Raw genomic sequence first — 17417 nt, 5'->3', positions numbered from 1 at the left:
CAAAAAGCAAGCCCTCCCGGCTGGCATCTGTAGGTACATTGCAGCCTTTGCCCACCCCGAGTGAACCATGGACCCACCTGTCCATGGATTTCGTGGGAGAGCTTCCGAGATCTGAAGGCATGTCGGTCATCTGGGTGGTGGTCGACCGTTTTAGTAAAATGGCCCACTTCGTGCCCCTGAAAGGACTCCCCTCGGCCCAGGAACTGGCTGATTTGTTTATCACCCATGTCTTCAGACTACATGGCATTCCAGAAGACATAGTATCCGATCGGGGAGTCCAGTTTGTTTCGAAATTTTGGAGGGCATTCTGTCACCAAGTGGGCATGAAATTGTCATTCTCTTCGGGTTACCATCCACAGACAAATGGCCAGACGGAGAGGGTCAACCAATCGCTAGAACAGTTTCTGAGATGTTACGTTGCCGAGGCACAGAGTGATTGGGTTAAATATTTACCTTATGCAGAATTTGCCCACAACAACCTAAAGAGTTCTTCCTCAGGTTTCTGTCCATTTCAGATTGTGACAGGAAAACTGCCGAAATTTTCTCCTTTGCCAGTTGCGTCCACTCCGTTCCCAGCCTTGGAGGCTTGGCAAAGGTCATTTAAAGACATGTGGTGGACCATCAAGAATAATCTCGTAAAAGCATTTCAGAGTCAGAAAGGTCAGGCTGACAAGAGGCGCTCGTTAGAATGGAGGTTCCAACCAGGAGATTTGGTTTGGGTGTCAACCCGTCACCTGTCACTGAAACAACCTTCTGATAAACTTGGTCCCAGGTTCGTGGGTCCATTCCCAGTGACTAAGAAGATCAACGATGTCACATATACCGTCGATCTTCCCACCAGCATGCGGGGAGTAAGGTCTTTCCACGTATCACTTCTCAAACCCGCAGTCCAGGTGGGTCCCACTCCTCCTCCTCCTATCTTAGTCGATGCCCAACCCGAGTATGAGGTGGAAAAAATCATAGACTCACGTACTGTACAGAACTCGGTGCAGTATCTCGTACATTGGAAGGGGTACGGCCAGGGCCGTGCAGAGGATTCTCAAGGGGGGGTGCTCAAATTTGAAAAAGGGGCCCTAATCGATAAATCGTGCTAAATTGTGTATGTCATACCCCTTCTCCAGAAAGCACTAGGCAGTCTTAACCCCCCACCACACACACACACACACACCTTTATAGAAGTATCAGGCAGACTTTGTGTCTTCTTCCAACCAACTTCTTTGGTGCCACCATCCTCAAATCAGCAGTCATAGGTGCGCACTATTAGTGTGGGCACAGTGGAGCCTGATGTAGGCATGGATTCACCTTTTATTACTGGGACCTCTGTCCCTCTAGATCAGCACCCAAGCTTCTTTTCAGGCAAAGAAGCAGTGGTTGCCAATATGCAGTTGCTAAGCATTAGTAAATGCAAAACTGCAGTAAGTGCCAAGGTGCAGTGGGTGCACAGATGCAGTGGGTGGTAAGACGCAAAGGTCCAGTTTGTGCTAATTTGCAGTGGGTGCCGATGTGCCAAAGTACAGTCCGTGTCAAGCTGCTGTGGGTACCAAGGTCCAGTTTGTATTGGGTGTTTATTTGCAGTGGATGCTATTCTGTATTGGGTGCTGAATGAGTAGCAGAAGGTGATAAACAGTAGTGGGTGCCATGTGAGTGCTAATTGGTACAGGGAGCCATGTGAGTGCTGGACATGAGTGAGCAGGGAGTGCCATGTGTGGTCTGGATGTGTGCCATGGGAGAGAACTGAGTCTCATATGGGTTCAGACCAAGGGTGGGTACTGGTTGCTATTTGAGTGCTGGCCATGGATGGGTACTAGGTGCATATAATGGCTTTGGAACTTTGTGCTGTGTGAGTACTATGCCATGTGGGTGTTGATTATGGGGGTTATAGGGTGTCATGTGGGTCTTAGGTGCAAATACTGAGTGCCAAGTGGGTTCTGGGAGCAGGGGCGGCGCCAGGGGGGTGCTTGGGGGTGCTCGAGCACCCCCTAGAATTGTCCAAGCACCCCCAAAGCACCCCCTGGAGTGAACTGACTTCAGGCGTCTAAAAGACGCCAAGTCAGTTCACACACCGGCAGCACGGAGCAGCAGGCAGGGCTACGGTAAGATGGCCGCCCGGAGCCCTGTTCTGCAGACTTCGGGCGGCCATTTTCCCGTAGCCCTGCTCTCTGCATGCAGGCAGGAAGTCTCGTGGTGACGTCGGGAAGGAAGAGGATCGTGGGCGCGTGGGCGCGCGGGCGCTGCGCGCCACAATGAGGTCGGGACTCGGGACAGGAGGTCGGGAAAGAAGGTCTTCTGGCTGTAGGTGAGTAAATGGGTTTTTCTTTTCTTTTTCAGGTGATGCGGATTGTGCATATTGGGGTCATATCTGCTACGGATTGTGCATATTGGGGTCATATCTGCTACGGATTGTGCATATTGGGGTCATATCTGCTACGGATTGTGCATATTGGGGCGATATCTGCTACCGATTGTGCATATTGGGGTCATTTCTGCTACCGATTGTGCATATTGGGGTCATTTCTGCTACCGATTGTGCATATTGGGGTCATTTCTGCTACCGATTGTGCATATTGGGGTCATTTCTGCTACCGATTGTGCATATTGGGGTCATATCTGCTACCGATTGTGCATATTGGGGTCATATCTGCTACCGATTGTGCATATTGGGGTCATATCTGCTACCGATTGTGCATATTGGGGTCATATCTGCTACCGATTGTGCATATTGGGGTCATATCTGCTACCGATTGTGCATACTGGGGTCATATCTGCTACCGATTGTGCATATTGGGGTCATTTCTGCTACCGATTGTGCATATTGGGGTCATATCTGCTACCGATTGTGCATATTGGGGCCATATCTGCTACCGATTGTGCATATTGGGACCATATCTGCTATCGATTGTGCATATTGGGACCATATCTGCTACCGATTGTGCATATTGGGACCATATCTGCTACCGATTGTGCATATTGGGACCATATCTGATAACGATTGTGCATATTGGGGCCATATCTGATAACGATTGTGCATATTGGGGCCATATCTGATAACGATTGTGCATATTGGGGTCATATCTGCTACCGATTGTGCATATTGGGGTCATATCTGCTACCGATTGTGCATATTGGGGCTATATCTGATAACGATTGTGCATATTGGGGCTATATCTGATAACGATTGTGCATATTGGGGCCATATCTGATAACGATTGTGCATATTGGGGCCATATCTGATAACGATTGTGCATATTGGGGCCATATCTGATAACGATTGTGCATATTGGGGCCATATCTGATAACGATTGTGCATATTGGGGCCATATCTGATAACGATTGTGCATATTGGGGCCATATCTGATAACGATTGTGCATATTGGGGCCATATCTGATAACGATTGTGCATATTGGGGTCATTGGACGTGTTTTTTGTTAAAATCTGCTCACATTACGTGTATTTTCTTGAGAAAACCTGCACAATTATGTGAATTTTCTGGGAAAAGGGTCACCAAAACTTGGGCCCTCTGTCTTTGCGTTGCACTTTTAAAGGGAACCCGAGGTGAGAATAATATTGAGGCTGCCATATTTATCTCCCTTTAAGCAATACCAGTTGCCTGGCTGCCGTGCTGGTCCTCTGCCTCTTATTCTTTCAACCATAGACCCTGAACAAGCATGCAGCAGGTCAGGGGTTTCTGACAATATTGTCAGAACTGACAAGATTAGCTGCATGGCTTGTTTCTGGTGTAATTCAGTTCACTACTACAGCCAAATAGATCAGCAGGGCTGCCAGGCAACTAGTATTGTTTAAAAGGAAATAAATATGGCAGCCACCATATCACTCTCACCCTGGGTTCACTTTAAATTACAGTTAGCCCCGCCCTCATCCGGTCATGACCACGCCCATTTTTTCGCCGCAGGTTGTAGCCACACCCATTTTTGGCGCGGCGGGTCGTCAGCTCCCCCGGAAATTGGTCCAGCACCTGCATAGCACCCCCTAAAAAAAATTCCTGGAGCCGCCACTGTCTGGGAGCGAGTACATGGTAACATCTGGGTAATGGGTGCTGGCTAGTGGGGTATTTGTTGTCATGTGAGTGCTAAATGCAGAAGCTGGGTGCCATGTGGGTTCTGGGTGCTGCACAGGGTGTCATGTGCATTCTGGCTGTATGGGTTGGTGTCAAGCATCATGTAGGTGTTGATTGCAGTTACTCAAGCCCTTGTGAGTTCTGGGTGCAAGTACTAGATGTCATATGTGAGTGTTTGGTGTTTGTTCTGGGCACCAAGTGGAGGCTTAGTGCAACTGGAACTACTGCAGATGAAACATGTGGGTGTTGGGTGCAGGTACATTGGTGTGAATACTTGGTGCATTGCCTGCACTAGGTGCTAGCTATGGGTGGGCATTGTGTGTCATGTGGATTCTGAGTGCAGGTACTTTGGGTGCTATTACTGGCTTATGTGAGTTCAGATAATGTGCAAGTACTGTGCCAAGTGGGTGTGAGTACTGGGTGCCAGCTATAGGGTGAATGATGCAAGTACTAAGTGCCATATGGAGGTCGGATATAAGTATTAGGTGAAAGTTGCTTGGTGCAAGTACTGGGTGCTTGCTATAATGGGGGTTACTGGTTGAGTGTAATGTGGGTGCTGAATATTGGTGGGATTGCGGTGGGTGCAGGGAGTGGGAGGTCACTGTGGGTACTGCTATGAATGGCATAGTTGCTGCTAGGGGAGGTAGAGGTCAGTGTGGTTGCTGGGGGAGGTAGAGGTCAGTGTGGGTGCTGGTAGAAGGGTAGGTCGCTGTGGGTTCTGTGGAAGGAAGAGGTCAGTATGAGTGCTGGAGGAAGGGCAGGTCACTGTGGGTGCTGGGAGAGGTCATTGTAGTTATTGGAGGAGGGAGTAGTTGTGGATGCTGTGTGTTGGGAGAGGTCACTATAGGCGCTGCTTTTGGGATGGGAGGTCCCTGTAAGTGCTGCAGGGGACAGGAGGGTAGCCTCTGGGGGAGGGAAAGATCACTGTGGGTGCTGGGGGAAGGATAGGTCAGTGTGGGTGCTGGGGTAGGCAGGTTCACTGCTAGATTTGGGAAAGGAAAGGTGATTGTGGGTGGTAGGTGAAGGGAGAGGTCACTGTGGGAGGGAGAGGTCACTGTGGGTGCTGGGGAAGGAGATGTCACTGTGGGTGCTAGGTGGAGGGAGAGGTCACTGTGGGTGCTAGGTGGAGGGAGAGGTCAATGTGGGTGCTAGGGGGAGGGAGAGGTCACTGTGGGTGTCGAGTAAGGGAGAGGTCACTGTGGGTGCTGGGGAAGGAGATGTCACTGTGGGTGCTAGGTGCAGGGAGAGGTCACTGTGGGTGCTAGGTGGAGGGAGAGGTCACTGTGGGTGCTGGGGGAGGGAGAGGTCACTGTGGGTGCTAGGTGGAGGGAGAGGTCACTGTGGGTGCTGGGGAAGGAGATGTCACTGTGGGTGCTAGGTGCAGGGAGAGGTCACTGTGGGTGCTAGGTGGAGGGAGAGGTCACTGTGGGAGGGAGAGGTCACTGTGGGTGCTGGTGGAGGGAGAGGTCACTGTGGGTGCTAGGTGGAGGGAGAGGTCACTGTGGGTGCTAGGTGGAGGGAGAGGTCACTGTGGGTGCTAGGTGGAGGGAGAGGTCACTGTGGGTGCTAGGTGCAGGGAGAGGTCACTGTGGGTGCTAGGTGGAGGGAGAGGTCACTGTGGGTGCTGGGGAAGGAGATGTCACTGTGGGTGCTAGGTGCAGGGAGAGGTCACTGTGGGTGCTAGGTGGAGGGAGAGGTCACTGTGGGAGGGAGAGGTCACTGTGGGTGCTGGTGGAGGGAGAGGTCACTGTGGGTGCTAGGTGCAGGGAGAGGTCACTGTGGGTGCTAGGTGGAGGGAGAGGTCACTGTGGGTGCTAGGTGGAGGGAGAGGTCACTGTGGGTGCTAGGTGCAGGGAGAGGTCACTGTGGGTGCTTTGTGGAGGGAGAGGTCACTGTGGGTGCTAGGTGGAGGGAGAGGTCACTGTGGGTGCTAGGTGGAGGGAGAGGTCACTGTGGGTGCTAGGTGGAGGGAGAGGTCACTGTGGGTGCTGGGGAAGGAGATGTCACTGTGGGTGCTAGGTGCAGGGAGAGGTCACTGTGGGTGCTAGGTGGAGGGAGAGGTCACTGTGGGAGGGAGAGGTCACTGTGGGTGCTGGTGGAGGGAGAGGTCACTGTGGGTGCTAGGTGGAGGGAGAGGTCACTGTGGGTGCTAGGTGGAGGGAGAGGTCACTGTGGGTGCTAGGTGGAGGGAGAGGTCACTGTGGGTGCTGGGGAAGGAGATGTCACTGTGGGTGCTAGGTGCAGGGAGAGGTCACTGTGGGTGCTAGGTGGAGGGAGAGGTCACTGTGGGAGGGAGAGGTCACTGTGGGTGCTGGTGGAGGGAGAGGTCACTGTGGGTGCTAGGTGCAGGGAGAGGTCACTGTGGGTGCTAGGTGGAGGGAGAGGTCACTGTGGGTGCTAGGTGGAGGGAGAGGTCACTGTGGGTGCTAGGTGGAGGGAGAGGTCACTGTGGGCAGGGCCGGCCTTAGGTTTCACAGCGCCCTGAGCGAAACCTGATTTTGGTGCCCCCCCCCCCTTCAGCCTCTTTGCACGCGCGCAACTTTTTTTAGGCACCACCATAGGTGCCCATATAAATAGAGGCTACAGGTTGAAATCTGGCCACCCACAATGCAAAATAAAGTTGCAAACAGTAGGAACTTATTTCCACCCATATAGCTGCTATTTATATGAGCCCATGACTGTTTCCCCCTGGCCCGCATCGCAATTATCAAATGGAACAAAGAAATTTGGGCACCCAGTAATGGATTAAACTATCTCTCACACAGAAATCCCCCGACGCCTAATGCTGGGAATACATGGTTTGTTTTTGAGCCATTTAGATGGCTCGATAGACAATTTCCGACATGTCCGATCTCCCGCTCGATCGTTTCGCCACTCGATTTGCGATAGCAGTGAATAGAAAAGATAAGAAAACCGAGCGGAAGATAAGAGAATCGACTGCAGAATCAAGCGGCGAAACGATCGAGCGGCAAAAACGAGCCGTGTAAGCCAAGCATAATGCAGGCACCCCCAGCCACAAAATAGAAATCAGACAGCAGATCATCCATGCACGTATGCACATACACTCACACACACACTTACACTATACACACGCACGCAGTCTATATACGCAGTCACAAACTACGCACGCAGTCTATATACGCAGCCACACACTACGCACGCAGTCTATATACGCAGCCACACACTACGCACGCACGCAGTCTATATACGCAGCCACACACTACGCACGCACGCAGTCTATATACGCAGCCACACACTACGCACGCACGCAGTCTATATACGCAGCCACACACTACGCACACACGCAGTCTATATACGCAGCCACACACTACGCACGCACGCAGTCTATATACGCAGCCACACACTACGCACGCACGCAGTCTATATACGCAGCCACACACTACGCACTCACACAGTCTACACACACACACACACAGTCCACACACACGCAGTACACACACACACACACACACACACACACACACACACACACACACACACACACACACACACACACACACACACACACACACACACACACACACACACACACACACACACACACACACACACACACACACACACACACACACACACACACGACATTTGCTACCATTCATCACTGTAATCACCACTACGCCAGAAGAAGGCAACACAGAAGTCTGCAGCAGCCCACAAGGGGATTACCTCGCCACCTCGGACTATCTATCCTTCCTGCGTGCTTGAGGGGGCGGGGAGGACGGCTGATAAGGACGCATCCGTCCGAGCAGGAGGTTGGAGAAGTGTGCCTCCAGGTCCTAGTGCCTGCCGCTGCACCAGACAACAGCCTGCTCCTTGCAAACAGTTTGTGCCCTACTCGTCCAGGCGGGTGGTGGACGGCAGGAGCGCCCCCTGGAAGCCGGCGCCCTGAGCGATCGCTCTGGTCGCTCAGGTCAAAGGCCGGCCCTGACTGTGGGTGCTAGGTGCAGGGAGAGGTCACTGTGGGTGCTAGGTGGAGGGAGAGGTCACTGTGGGTGCTAGGTGGAGGGAGAGGTCACTGTGGGTGCTAGGTGGAGGGAGAGGTCACTGTGGGTGCTGGGGAGGGAGAAGTCACTGTGGGTGCTAGGTGGATGGTGAGGTCCCTGTGGGTGAGGGAGAAGTCACTATGAGTGCTTGGGGAGGTAGTGGTCAGTATGGGTCCTAGGTGGAGGGTGAGGTCAGTATGCCACACTAGGATTCCTATCCAGGCCTCTTCACCTGAAAGTGCCTCAGGCGGAGGCGGAGCTTCTCGCGGGTGGGCGGGGCTTACCGCGGTAGGGGGCGGGGCTTATTTTGCGCGATCAGAGGGGCCTTTTTTGCTGATTTTAAAAAGGGGGGGGTGCCTGGGCACCCAGAGCACCCCCCTCTGCACGTGCCTGGGTACGGCATTGAGGAGAGGCAATGGGTACCTGGGAACCGCATGCATGCGGATGAGTTAGTGAGGGAATTTCATACTGTACATCCAGAAAAGCCTGGAAGGAGCTGTCCGGAGTCCACTCCTCGGGGGGGGGGTACTGTAAGAAAGCGTGGAAGAGCCGCCGCCATGAGCCAGCGGTCGGCGGCTCTTCCCGCATACAGTGGCCGCGCACACGGGGAGGCAGCCGCCTCCTCCCAGCGTGAGGCGGCCATCCCCATGGAGAGGCAGGCGGAGCGCGGAGTAGCCGCCGCGTTGAACGCGGCGGCTGGTGCACATACTCCCGCTGCGGAGGGTCCGAGCGGGGCTGCTGTGGCTGGGACATGTAGTCCCTCAAGATTTAGAGTGACGCGCGCACGCGCACTCAGGCAGGGCATATATGGTAGCCAGAAGTAGTCAGCTGACCAGGCTGGTCAGCTGACTCTGGCTTCACTCCCCATTGGTCCAGCACTGTGGGAGGTGCTGGAGGGAGTGATGTGTATATATACTGCTGGCTGGTCATTTCTCGGGTGTCTGGCGTGCGATCACATATGTGGGAGCACCCAGATCCGTAGTCAGATCCTGAAGTGTGCCGGGACCAGCTGGAGCTGTAATCCTACACTTAGCTAGATATTTGATAGCTAAAGTACTAGTTTGATTGTGATTATATGTTATGACCTATTGCCTGTTTCGACCATTCTCCTGAACCCTGATCTTGTACCGCGATATTTCTGATACTCTGTTGCCGACCCCCGGCTCGTCTCTAGACTCCGCCTCAGCCTCCTGATTCTGTACCTCGATATTTCTGATACCCCGTTGCCGAACCCTGCCTGTACTTAGACTCCGCCTCTGTCTCCTGATATTGTACCTTATCTGTCTGTGTGTGTACGACCTGGCTTGTCCGACCTCGAGAACCGACCTTACCGTTAGAGGCGGTTCCTCGCTCTGTTAGCGACCCTTCCTCCTGAGGGTCACTTCCAGACATCCTTCCTACTGTCAGTCTGACTCCTCCCGTCTTGGAGAGCTCAGGTCTGCGGAAGGAATCTGTGCAGTTCTCCTTGCTGCACTGAGGCCTAGTCCTCAAAGTGTTACAGTTACACCAAACACTACACTCTACTCAGGTGGACAGAGGTTAGTTTGTGTATCGGATTATCGGTGAGACTGCAGATCACTTATAATCTGGTATACATCTGTATTTCCGGTGATACTGCAGATCACTGGTAATCAGATCCTCTCTGTGCTTCACCGATCGTTACAAGAATATATACTTTGCTGGGCATAACAATTTGGGCATAACATGGGACAAAAGTACCAATGCATGTGGAGCCAATAAGAGGCCATCTAAATTGTACAAAATGTAAAAACTTTAGTAAACATAGGCGCATGATCAGCTGTGACATCCATGGGCGGTCTGCCCATAACGCAAGGTGAAAGGCGTGCATCAGGCGGCAGAGGCCGGACAGTCTGTACTTACTTCCTGTATATGCACCCTTACCAGGGGAACCACCCTCCTGTTTCCTCATACCAGCGCCGCTGCGGGTCGCGCTGATCTGAGGTCTATTAGCAAGGTGAGGACCGAGGACTCTCGTAGAGGAGGCGGCCACAAACTCAGTCACAAGGCAATGAGCACCGGCAGCAGGGGGGGGGGGGGGAGGCTGACTAACTACCGGGGGCATCTGCCTGGCTAACTTATACTAGGGGCAACTATACTGGCTAGCTATACTGGGGGCAACTATACCTGGCTACCTAAACTGGTGGCACCTATGTCTGGCTACCTATACTGGGGGCAACTACACCTGGCTATCCTATACTGGGTGCAGCTACTGTATACCTGGTTTCCTATACAGGGAGCACCTTTATCTGGCTACTTACCTACCTATACTGAGGGAGTTTTTTGGGGGGTCGCATCACAGCTATAGCGCACAGTACAATTTTTCGGGTGTTGTGCATCCTCACAAGTTTGCCTTAGGCAGCAAAAAGTCTAGAACCAGTCTGGTCACATCCAATGTATATATAGGGGTTTGATTCACAGGTGAGCAGTGTTGGTGGGCCACAACAATTATGCACATATTTCCATATATATTCTCATGCACATTAATGCACATATATTCGGCCAATTACAACACTTCCGGGTGTGGAGGATGCTGTGATTAGAGGACTGTTTCCTGTGAGGATACCTAGTGGGTCACCTCAACCACACTAGCTCCAAAAAGTCTAGCATTAATTTAGGCGGTTCTCACCTGCCCTCTTTATCTCTTCCCTTAAGATGTTGCTGAATTTGTCAATCCAGTCGATGCAGTGCTTCTCTGCAAACTCTTTATCTTTCTGAATGGCTGTCCGATCCCGGTTCCATTGCTGTGTCAGCATCTGTGCTGAATTCATTGCTGGGAAATACATTACTGCATCCTTATCAAAGAAGATGAAATCTCTGCCGTTATATCCAAAGTCAGTGTGTCCCCCGATACTGCCATCATCATAGCGCTCACAGTGGTATTTTATCTGGTACGTGTGGACATCTGCAAGAGCAAATGTCAGCAAGTCACACAGGGTCCCTTCTATATTACAAACACTTTCCATTGGCCCAGAAGTTTTAACCTCCTGGGCGATACAATAATATTTTATTTTTTTTAATCATGTAGCTAGCCTAGCGCTAGCTACATGATAGCCGATGTGCAGCGGCATCCCCCACCCCTTCCGATCGCCTTCCGGCGATCAGAGCAAACAGGAAATCTCGTTTAGAACGGGATTACCTGTTTGGCTTCCCCCGTCTCCATGGCGATGATCGGGATGACGTCAACGACGTCGTGACGTCAGAGGGAGTCCCGATCCACCCCTCAGCGCTGCCTGGCACTGATTGGCCAGGCTGCGCATGGGGTCTGGGGGGGGGGGGGGCGGCACGGCGGGTAGCGGCAAATCAGCACAGAGTGGCGGCGATCGGTATATACATGCAGCTAGAAAAGTGCTAGCTGCGTGTAACAAAAAAAAAAGAGAGAAATCCTCCGTGGCGGCTTACCCCGATCTCAGCTCGGGATTATCGCCCAGAGGGTTAAAAACAAAACTCCACTATTATTGAGAAAAATGCGATACCTTCCTTTCAGATTTATACATCACAAGAATTAATGTAAAACTTTTTCAGTTTTCTTACCTGTATGCATGTAATGTACAGTTAGGGCTCACTTCCACAGGGCTGCTGCGTCCATTTCTGATTTAAACACGGCCCTTGTGCTGCTGCAAAACCACAGCTGAATCGCTTAGCCCTGCAATGCATGGCTATAGATGCTGTGCGAAATAGCATCATGCTGTCTAGAATTGCAACGTGGTGCGCTTTGGACGGCAAGCCATTGCCTGAATAGACAGCGTTTCCCCGTCCGACTAGCCTGTGTGGAAAAGCTGCAGATATGACCCAGATCTGCAGCTAGTGGAAAATGGGCTTTTAGTCCACAGGGCTCCTAACAGACCATGTTATGGGACTGCCCAAGTGTGCTGATAGTCAATGCATGAGCCAAGCCATATCAAACAGTCCACAGATTGTATCCAGAGGCAAATCTTATGGTGGCCATCCATGGTACAATTTTTTCATCCAATCTTACCATTTCTATGTAAAATAAATTATCCTTTCAGTATATTCACTTAATTTACTTTTATACTACATAGAAATGGTAAGATTGGATGAAACAAGTGTACCATGTATGGCTACCATTAGAAGTAGAAAAAAAGTAAAGAAAATAAAAAAATCTAAAAAGGTGCAACTTAACAAAATTGAATATTTTGCAACAGTCCATTTATTTCAATAATTCAACTTAAAGAGAATCTGTACTGTCCGATATGTACAATAAAAAACGTACCAATCTAGTCACTGTGATCTCCTGGGTCCCTCTTTGCTGTTTCCGCCACTCCCCACTGCAATCCTGGCTTTTAATCGACAGTTTTACAGTTTTAGGCAGTATTTACAAACAAAAGACATGGCCGCTAACCAGGAAGTGATGTTTTTGGGTATATATGTATACAGTGGAGGAGATAATTATTTGATCCCTCACTGATTTTGTAAGTTTGTCCAATGACAAAGAAATGAAATGTCTCAGAACAGTATCATTTCAATGGTAGGTTTATTTTAACAGTGGCAGATAGCACATCAAAAGGAAAATTGAAAAAATAACCTTAAATAAAAGATAGCAACTGATTTGCATTTTATTGAGTGAAATAAGTTTTTGAACCCTCTAACAATAAAAGACTTAAAGAGACTCTGTAACATTAAAAAGATCCCCTGGGGGGTACTCACCTCGGGTGGGGGAAGCCTCCGGATCCTAATGAGGCTTCCCACGCCGTCCTCTGTCCCACGGGGGTCTCGCCGCAGCCCTCCGAACAGCCGGCGACTGTGCCGACTGTCAGTTCAATATTTACCTTTGCTGGCTCCAGCGGGGGCGCTGTGGCGACTTTCGGCACGGAAATAGACGGAAATACCCGATCTCCGTCGGGTCCGCTCTACTGCGCAGGCGCCGGAAACTTGCGCCTGCGCAGTAGAGCAGACCCGACGGCGATCGGGTATTTCCGCCTACTTCGGCGCCGACAGCCGTCAGAGCGCCTGCGCAGGAGCCAGGAAGGTAAATATTGCGTCACGGCTGTACGGAGGGCTACAGCGAGACCCCCGAGGGACGCAGGACGGCGTGGGAAGCCTCATTAGGATCCTGAGGCTTCCCACACCCGAGGTGAGTACCCCCCAGGGGCCGTTTTGTCGTTACAGTTCCTCTTTAATACTTAGTGGAAAAACCCTTGTTTGCAAGCACAGAGGTCAAACGTTTCTTGTAATTGATGACCAAGTTTGCACACATTTTAGGAGGAATGTTGGTCCACTCCTTTTTGCAGATCATCTCTAAATCCCTAAGGTTTCGAGGCTGTCTCTGTGCAACTCTGAGCTTTAGCTCCCTCCATAGGTTTTCTATTGGATTAAGGTCCGGAGACTGACTAGGCCACTCCATGACCTTAATGTGCTTCTTCTTGAGCCACTCCTTTGTTGCCTTTGCTGTATGTTTTGGGTCATTGTCGTACTGGAACACCCATCCACGACCCATTTTTAGTTTCCTGGCAAAGGGAAGGAGGTTGACGTTCAGGATTTCACGATACATGGCTCCGTCCCGTTAATGCGATTAAGTTGGCCTGTGCCCTTAGCAGAAAAACACCCCCAAAGCAAAATGTTTTCACCCCCATGCTTGACGGTGGGGACGGTGTTTTGGGGGTCATAGGCAGCATTTTTCTTCCTCCAAACACGGCGAGTTGAGTTAATGCCAAAGAGCTCTATTTTGGTCTCATCAGACCACAGCACCTTCTCCCAGTCACTCACAGAATCATTCAGGTGTTCTTTGGCAAACTTCAGACGGGCCTGCACATGTGCCTTCTTGAGCAGGGGGACCTTGCGAGCCCTGCAGGATTTTAATCCATTGCGGTATAATGTGTTTCCAATGGTTTTCTTGGTGACTGTGGTCCCTGCTAATTTGAGGTCGTTCACTAACTCCTCCCGTGTAGTTCTAGGATGCTTTTTTACCTTTCTCAGAACCATTGACACCCCACGAGGTGAGATCTTGCGTGGAGCCCCATAGCGAGGTCGATTGATGGTCATTTTGTGCTCCTTCCATTTTCGAACAATCGCACCAACAGTTGTCACCTTCTCTCCCAGCTTCTTGCTAATGGTTTTGTAGCCCATTCCAGACTTGTGCAGGTCTACAATTTTGTCTCTGACATCCTTGGACAGCTCTTTGGTCTTTCCCATGTTGGAGAGTTTGGAGTCTGCTTGATTGATTGATTCTGTGGACAGGTGTCTTTTATACAGGTGACTAGTTAAGACAGGTGTCCTTAATGAGGGTGACTAATTGAGTAGAAGTGTCTAACCACTCTGTGGGAGCCAGAACTCTTAATGGTTGGTAGGGGTTCAAAAACTTATTTCACTCAATGAAATGCAAATCAGTTGCTATCTTTTATTTAAGGTTATTTTTTCGATTTTCCTTTTGATGTGCTATCTGACACTGTTAAAACAAACCTACCATTGAAATGATACTGTTCTGAGACTTTTCATTTCTTTGTCATTGGACAAAATTACAAAATAAGTGAGGGGTCAAATAATTATCTCCTCCACTGTATATATATATATATATATATATATATATATATATATATATATATATATATATATATATATATATATATATATATATATATATATATATATATATATATATATATATATATATATGCTCATAGTTCAGTTAGTAGCTAGTAGAAGGTAAGGTGTTTTTAATTTCATTTCTCCCATTTAGCTGACCCCTGGGCTTTTGGCATGGTTCCCACTAGAACGCTGATAAAAACTAGCATTTTTGCCTGGTTAGAGTAGGACTCACCAGATCGGGGACACTTTGGCGCAGTTGGTGAGCTTAAACACATTAAAGCCTAACCAAGAGCCCCTGTCACTGTTTTCCTGTTGTGTGCTGCAGCACCCTCTGTATTTATATATATATATATATACATACAGCGGTCAAGTGGGGCATGGACGCGGGTGGACGGCGTCCACTTACTATTTCGTCCTTACTATTTCGTTCTGGGCACATAGACCCCTGACTACATATACTGGGCATATATACCCCCTGACTACATATATACTGGGCACATATACCCCTGACTACACATACTGGGCACATATACCCCCTGACTACATATATACTGGGCACATATACCCCTGACTACATATACTTGGCACATATACCCCCTGACTATATATACTGGGCACATATACCCCCTGACTATATATACTGGGCACATATACCCCTGGCTATATATACTGGGCACATATACCCCTGCCTACATATATACTGGGCACATATACCCCCTGACTACATATACTGGGCACATATACCCCCTGACTACATATACTGGGCACATTTACCCCCTGACAACATATACTGGGCACATATACCCCTGACTACATATACTGGGCACATATACCCCTGGCTATATATACTGGGGCACATATATCCCTGACTACATATACTGGGCACATATACCCCCTGACTACATATACTGGGCACATATACCCCCTGACTACATATACTGGGCTAATATACCCCCTGACTACATATACTGGGCACATATACCCCCTGACTACATATACTGGGCACATATACCCCTGGCTATATATTATACTGGGGCACAAATACCCCTGCCTACATATATACTGGGCACATATACCCCCTGACTACATATACTGGGCACATATACCCCCTGACTAGTAACTACATATATTGGGCACATATACCCCTGGCTATATATACTGGGCACATATACCCCCTGACTACATATACTGGGCACATATACCCCCTGACTACATATACTGGGCACATATACCCCCTGACTACATATACTGGGCACATATACCCCCTGACAACATATACTGGGCACATATACCCCCTGACTACATATACTGGGCACATATACCCCTGGCTATATATACTGGGGCACATATATCCCTGACTACATATACTGGGCACATATACCCCCTGACTACATATACTGGGCACATATACCCCTGGCTATATATACTGGGGCACATATACTCCTGCCTACATAAATACTGGGCACATATACCCCCTGACTACATATACTGGGCTAATATACCCCCTGACTACATATACTGGGCACATATACCCACTGACTACATATACTGGGCACATATACCCCTGGCTATATATACTGGGGCACAAATACCCCTGACTACATATATACTGGGCATATATACCCCTGCCTACATATACTGGGACATATACCCCTGACTACATATACTGGGCACATATACCCCTGGCTATATATACTGGGGCACATATACCTCTGGCTACATATACTGGAACATATACCCCTGGCTACATATACTGGGGACACATACCCCTGACTACATATACTGGGGACACATACCCCTGGCTACATATACTGGGCACATATACCCCTGGCTACATATACTGGGATATATATACCCCTAACTATATATACTGGCACGTATACCCCTGGCTACATATACTGGCACATATACCCCTGGCTACATATACTGGCACATATACCTCTGGCTACTTATACTGGGGACAACTATAGACCTGGCTACCTATACCTCAGATTATCTGCATTTTTGTAGAACCGCTGTTATGTATTTTGGGGAACAGCTGCCAGATTATGTGTATGTTAGAGGAACGGCTGCTGCCAGATTGTGTATGTTTGGGGGACCACTGCTGCCAGATTATATGTATTTTGGGTGTTACGTGTATTTTGGGTGATCCGCTGCCAAGTTTCGCGTATTTTGGGGAACTGCTTCCAAATTATGTGTATGTTGGGGGAACTGCTGCTGCCACATTGTCTATTGCAACCACTGCCATATTATCTGTATTTTGGAGGAACTTCTACCAGATTATGTGTCTTTTTGGTGAAATGCTGTCAGATTACATTTATTTTGGGGGGAATACACTACGGCAGAGCTCAAACTTCCTCGGCAGACCTTTTACATCACTGCTAAAGTCATGTATATTTGGCCCCACCCATGATCACGCCCACATTGCTTGACCATGCCCATTTCTCTACGCGCGGCACAGGGGTTTTCCAGGTGAGTCCACTCACCTCTTTTCCCAGGACTAGACCCCTGTGTGTATTATATATATATATATATATATATATATATATATATATATATATATATATATATATATATATATATATATATATATATATATATATATATATATATATATAAAATCGGATGTATGTATGTATGTGTGTGTGTGTGTATGTGTGTGTGTGTGTGTGTATGTGCCGCGATCACGCGAAAACGGCTTGACCGATTTGAACGAAACTTGGTACACAGATCCCTTACTACCTGGGATGATATGTTCTGGGGGTCTCGCGGC

The 17417-nt window shown here is 49.3% G+C and overlaps 1 protein-coding gene across 4 annotated transcripts in view; it reads right to left on the bottom strand.

Moving 5' to 3' along the window:
- Positions 1-17417, bottom strand: part of LOC137528086 (uncharacterized) — a 131685-nt gene that overhangs the window by 74039 nt on the left and 40229 nt on the right. For all 4 annotated transcript variants that reach the window (XM_068249346.1, XM_068249347.1, XM_068249349.1 and 1 more), the window contains exon 2: positions 10728-11003. In XM_068249346.1, the coding sequence (XP_068105447.1) occupies positions 10728-11003 (276 nt within the window). The remainder of the gene's footprint in view (positions 1-10727; positions 11004-17417) is intronic.

Source organism: Hyperolius riggenbachi, chromosome 8 (assembly GCF_040937935.1).
Source record: "Hyperolius riggenbachi isolate aHypRig1 chromosome 8, aHypRig1.pri, whole genome shotgun sequence".
In the NCBI taxonomy this organism is placed as follows: domain Eukaryota; kingdom Metazoa; phylum Chordata; class Amphibia; order Anura; family Hyperoliidae; genus Hyperolius; species Hyperolius riggenbachi.
This window is presented reverse-complemented; position numbering and strand designations above follow the sequence as displayed.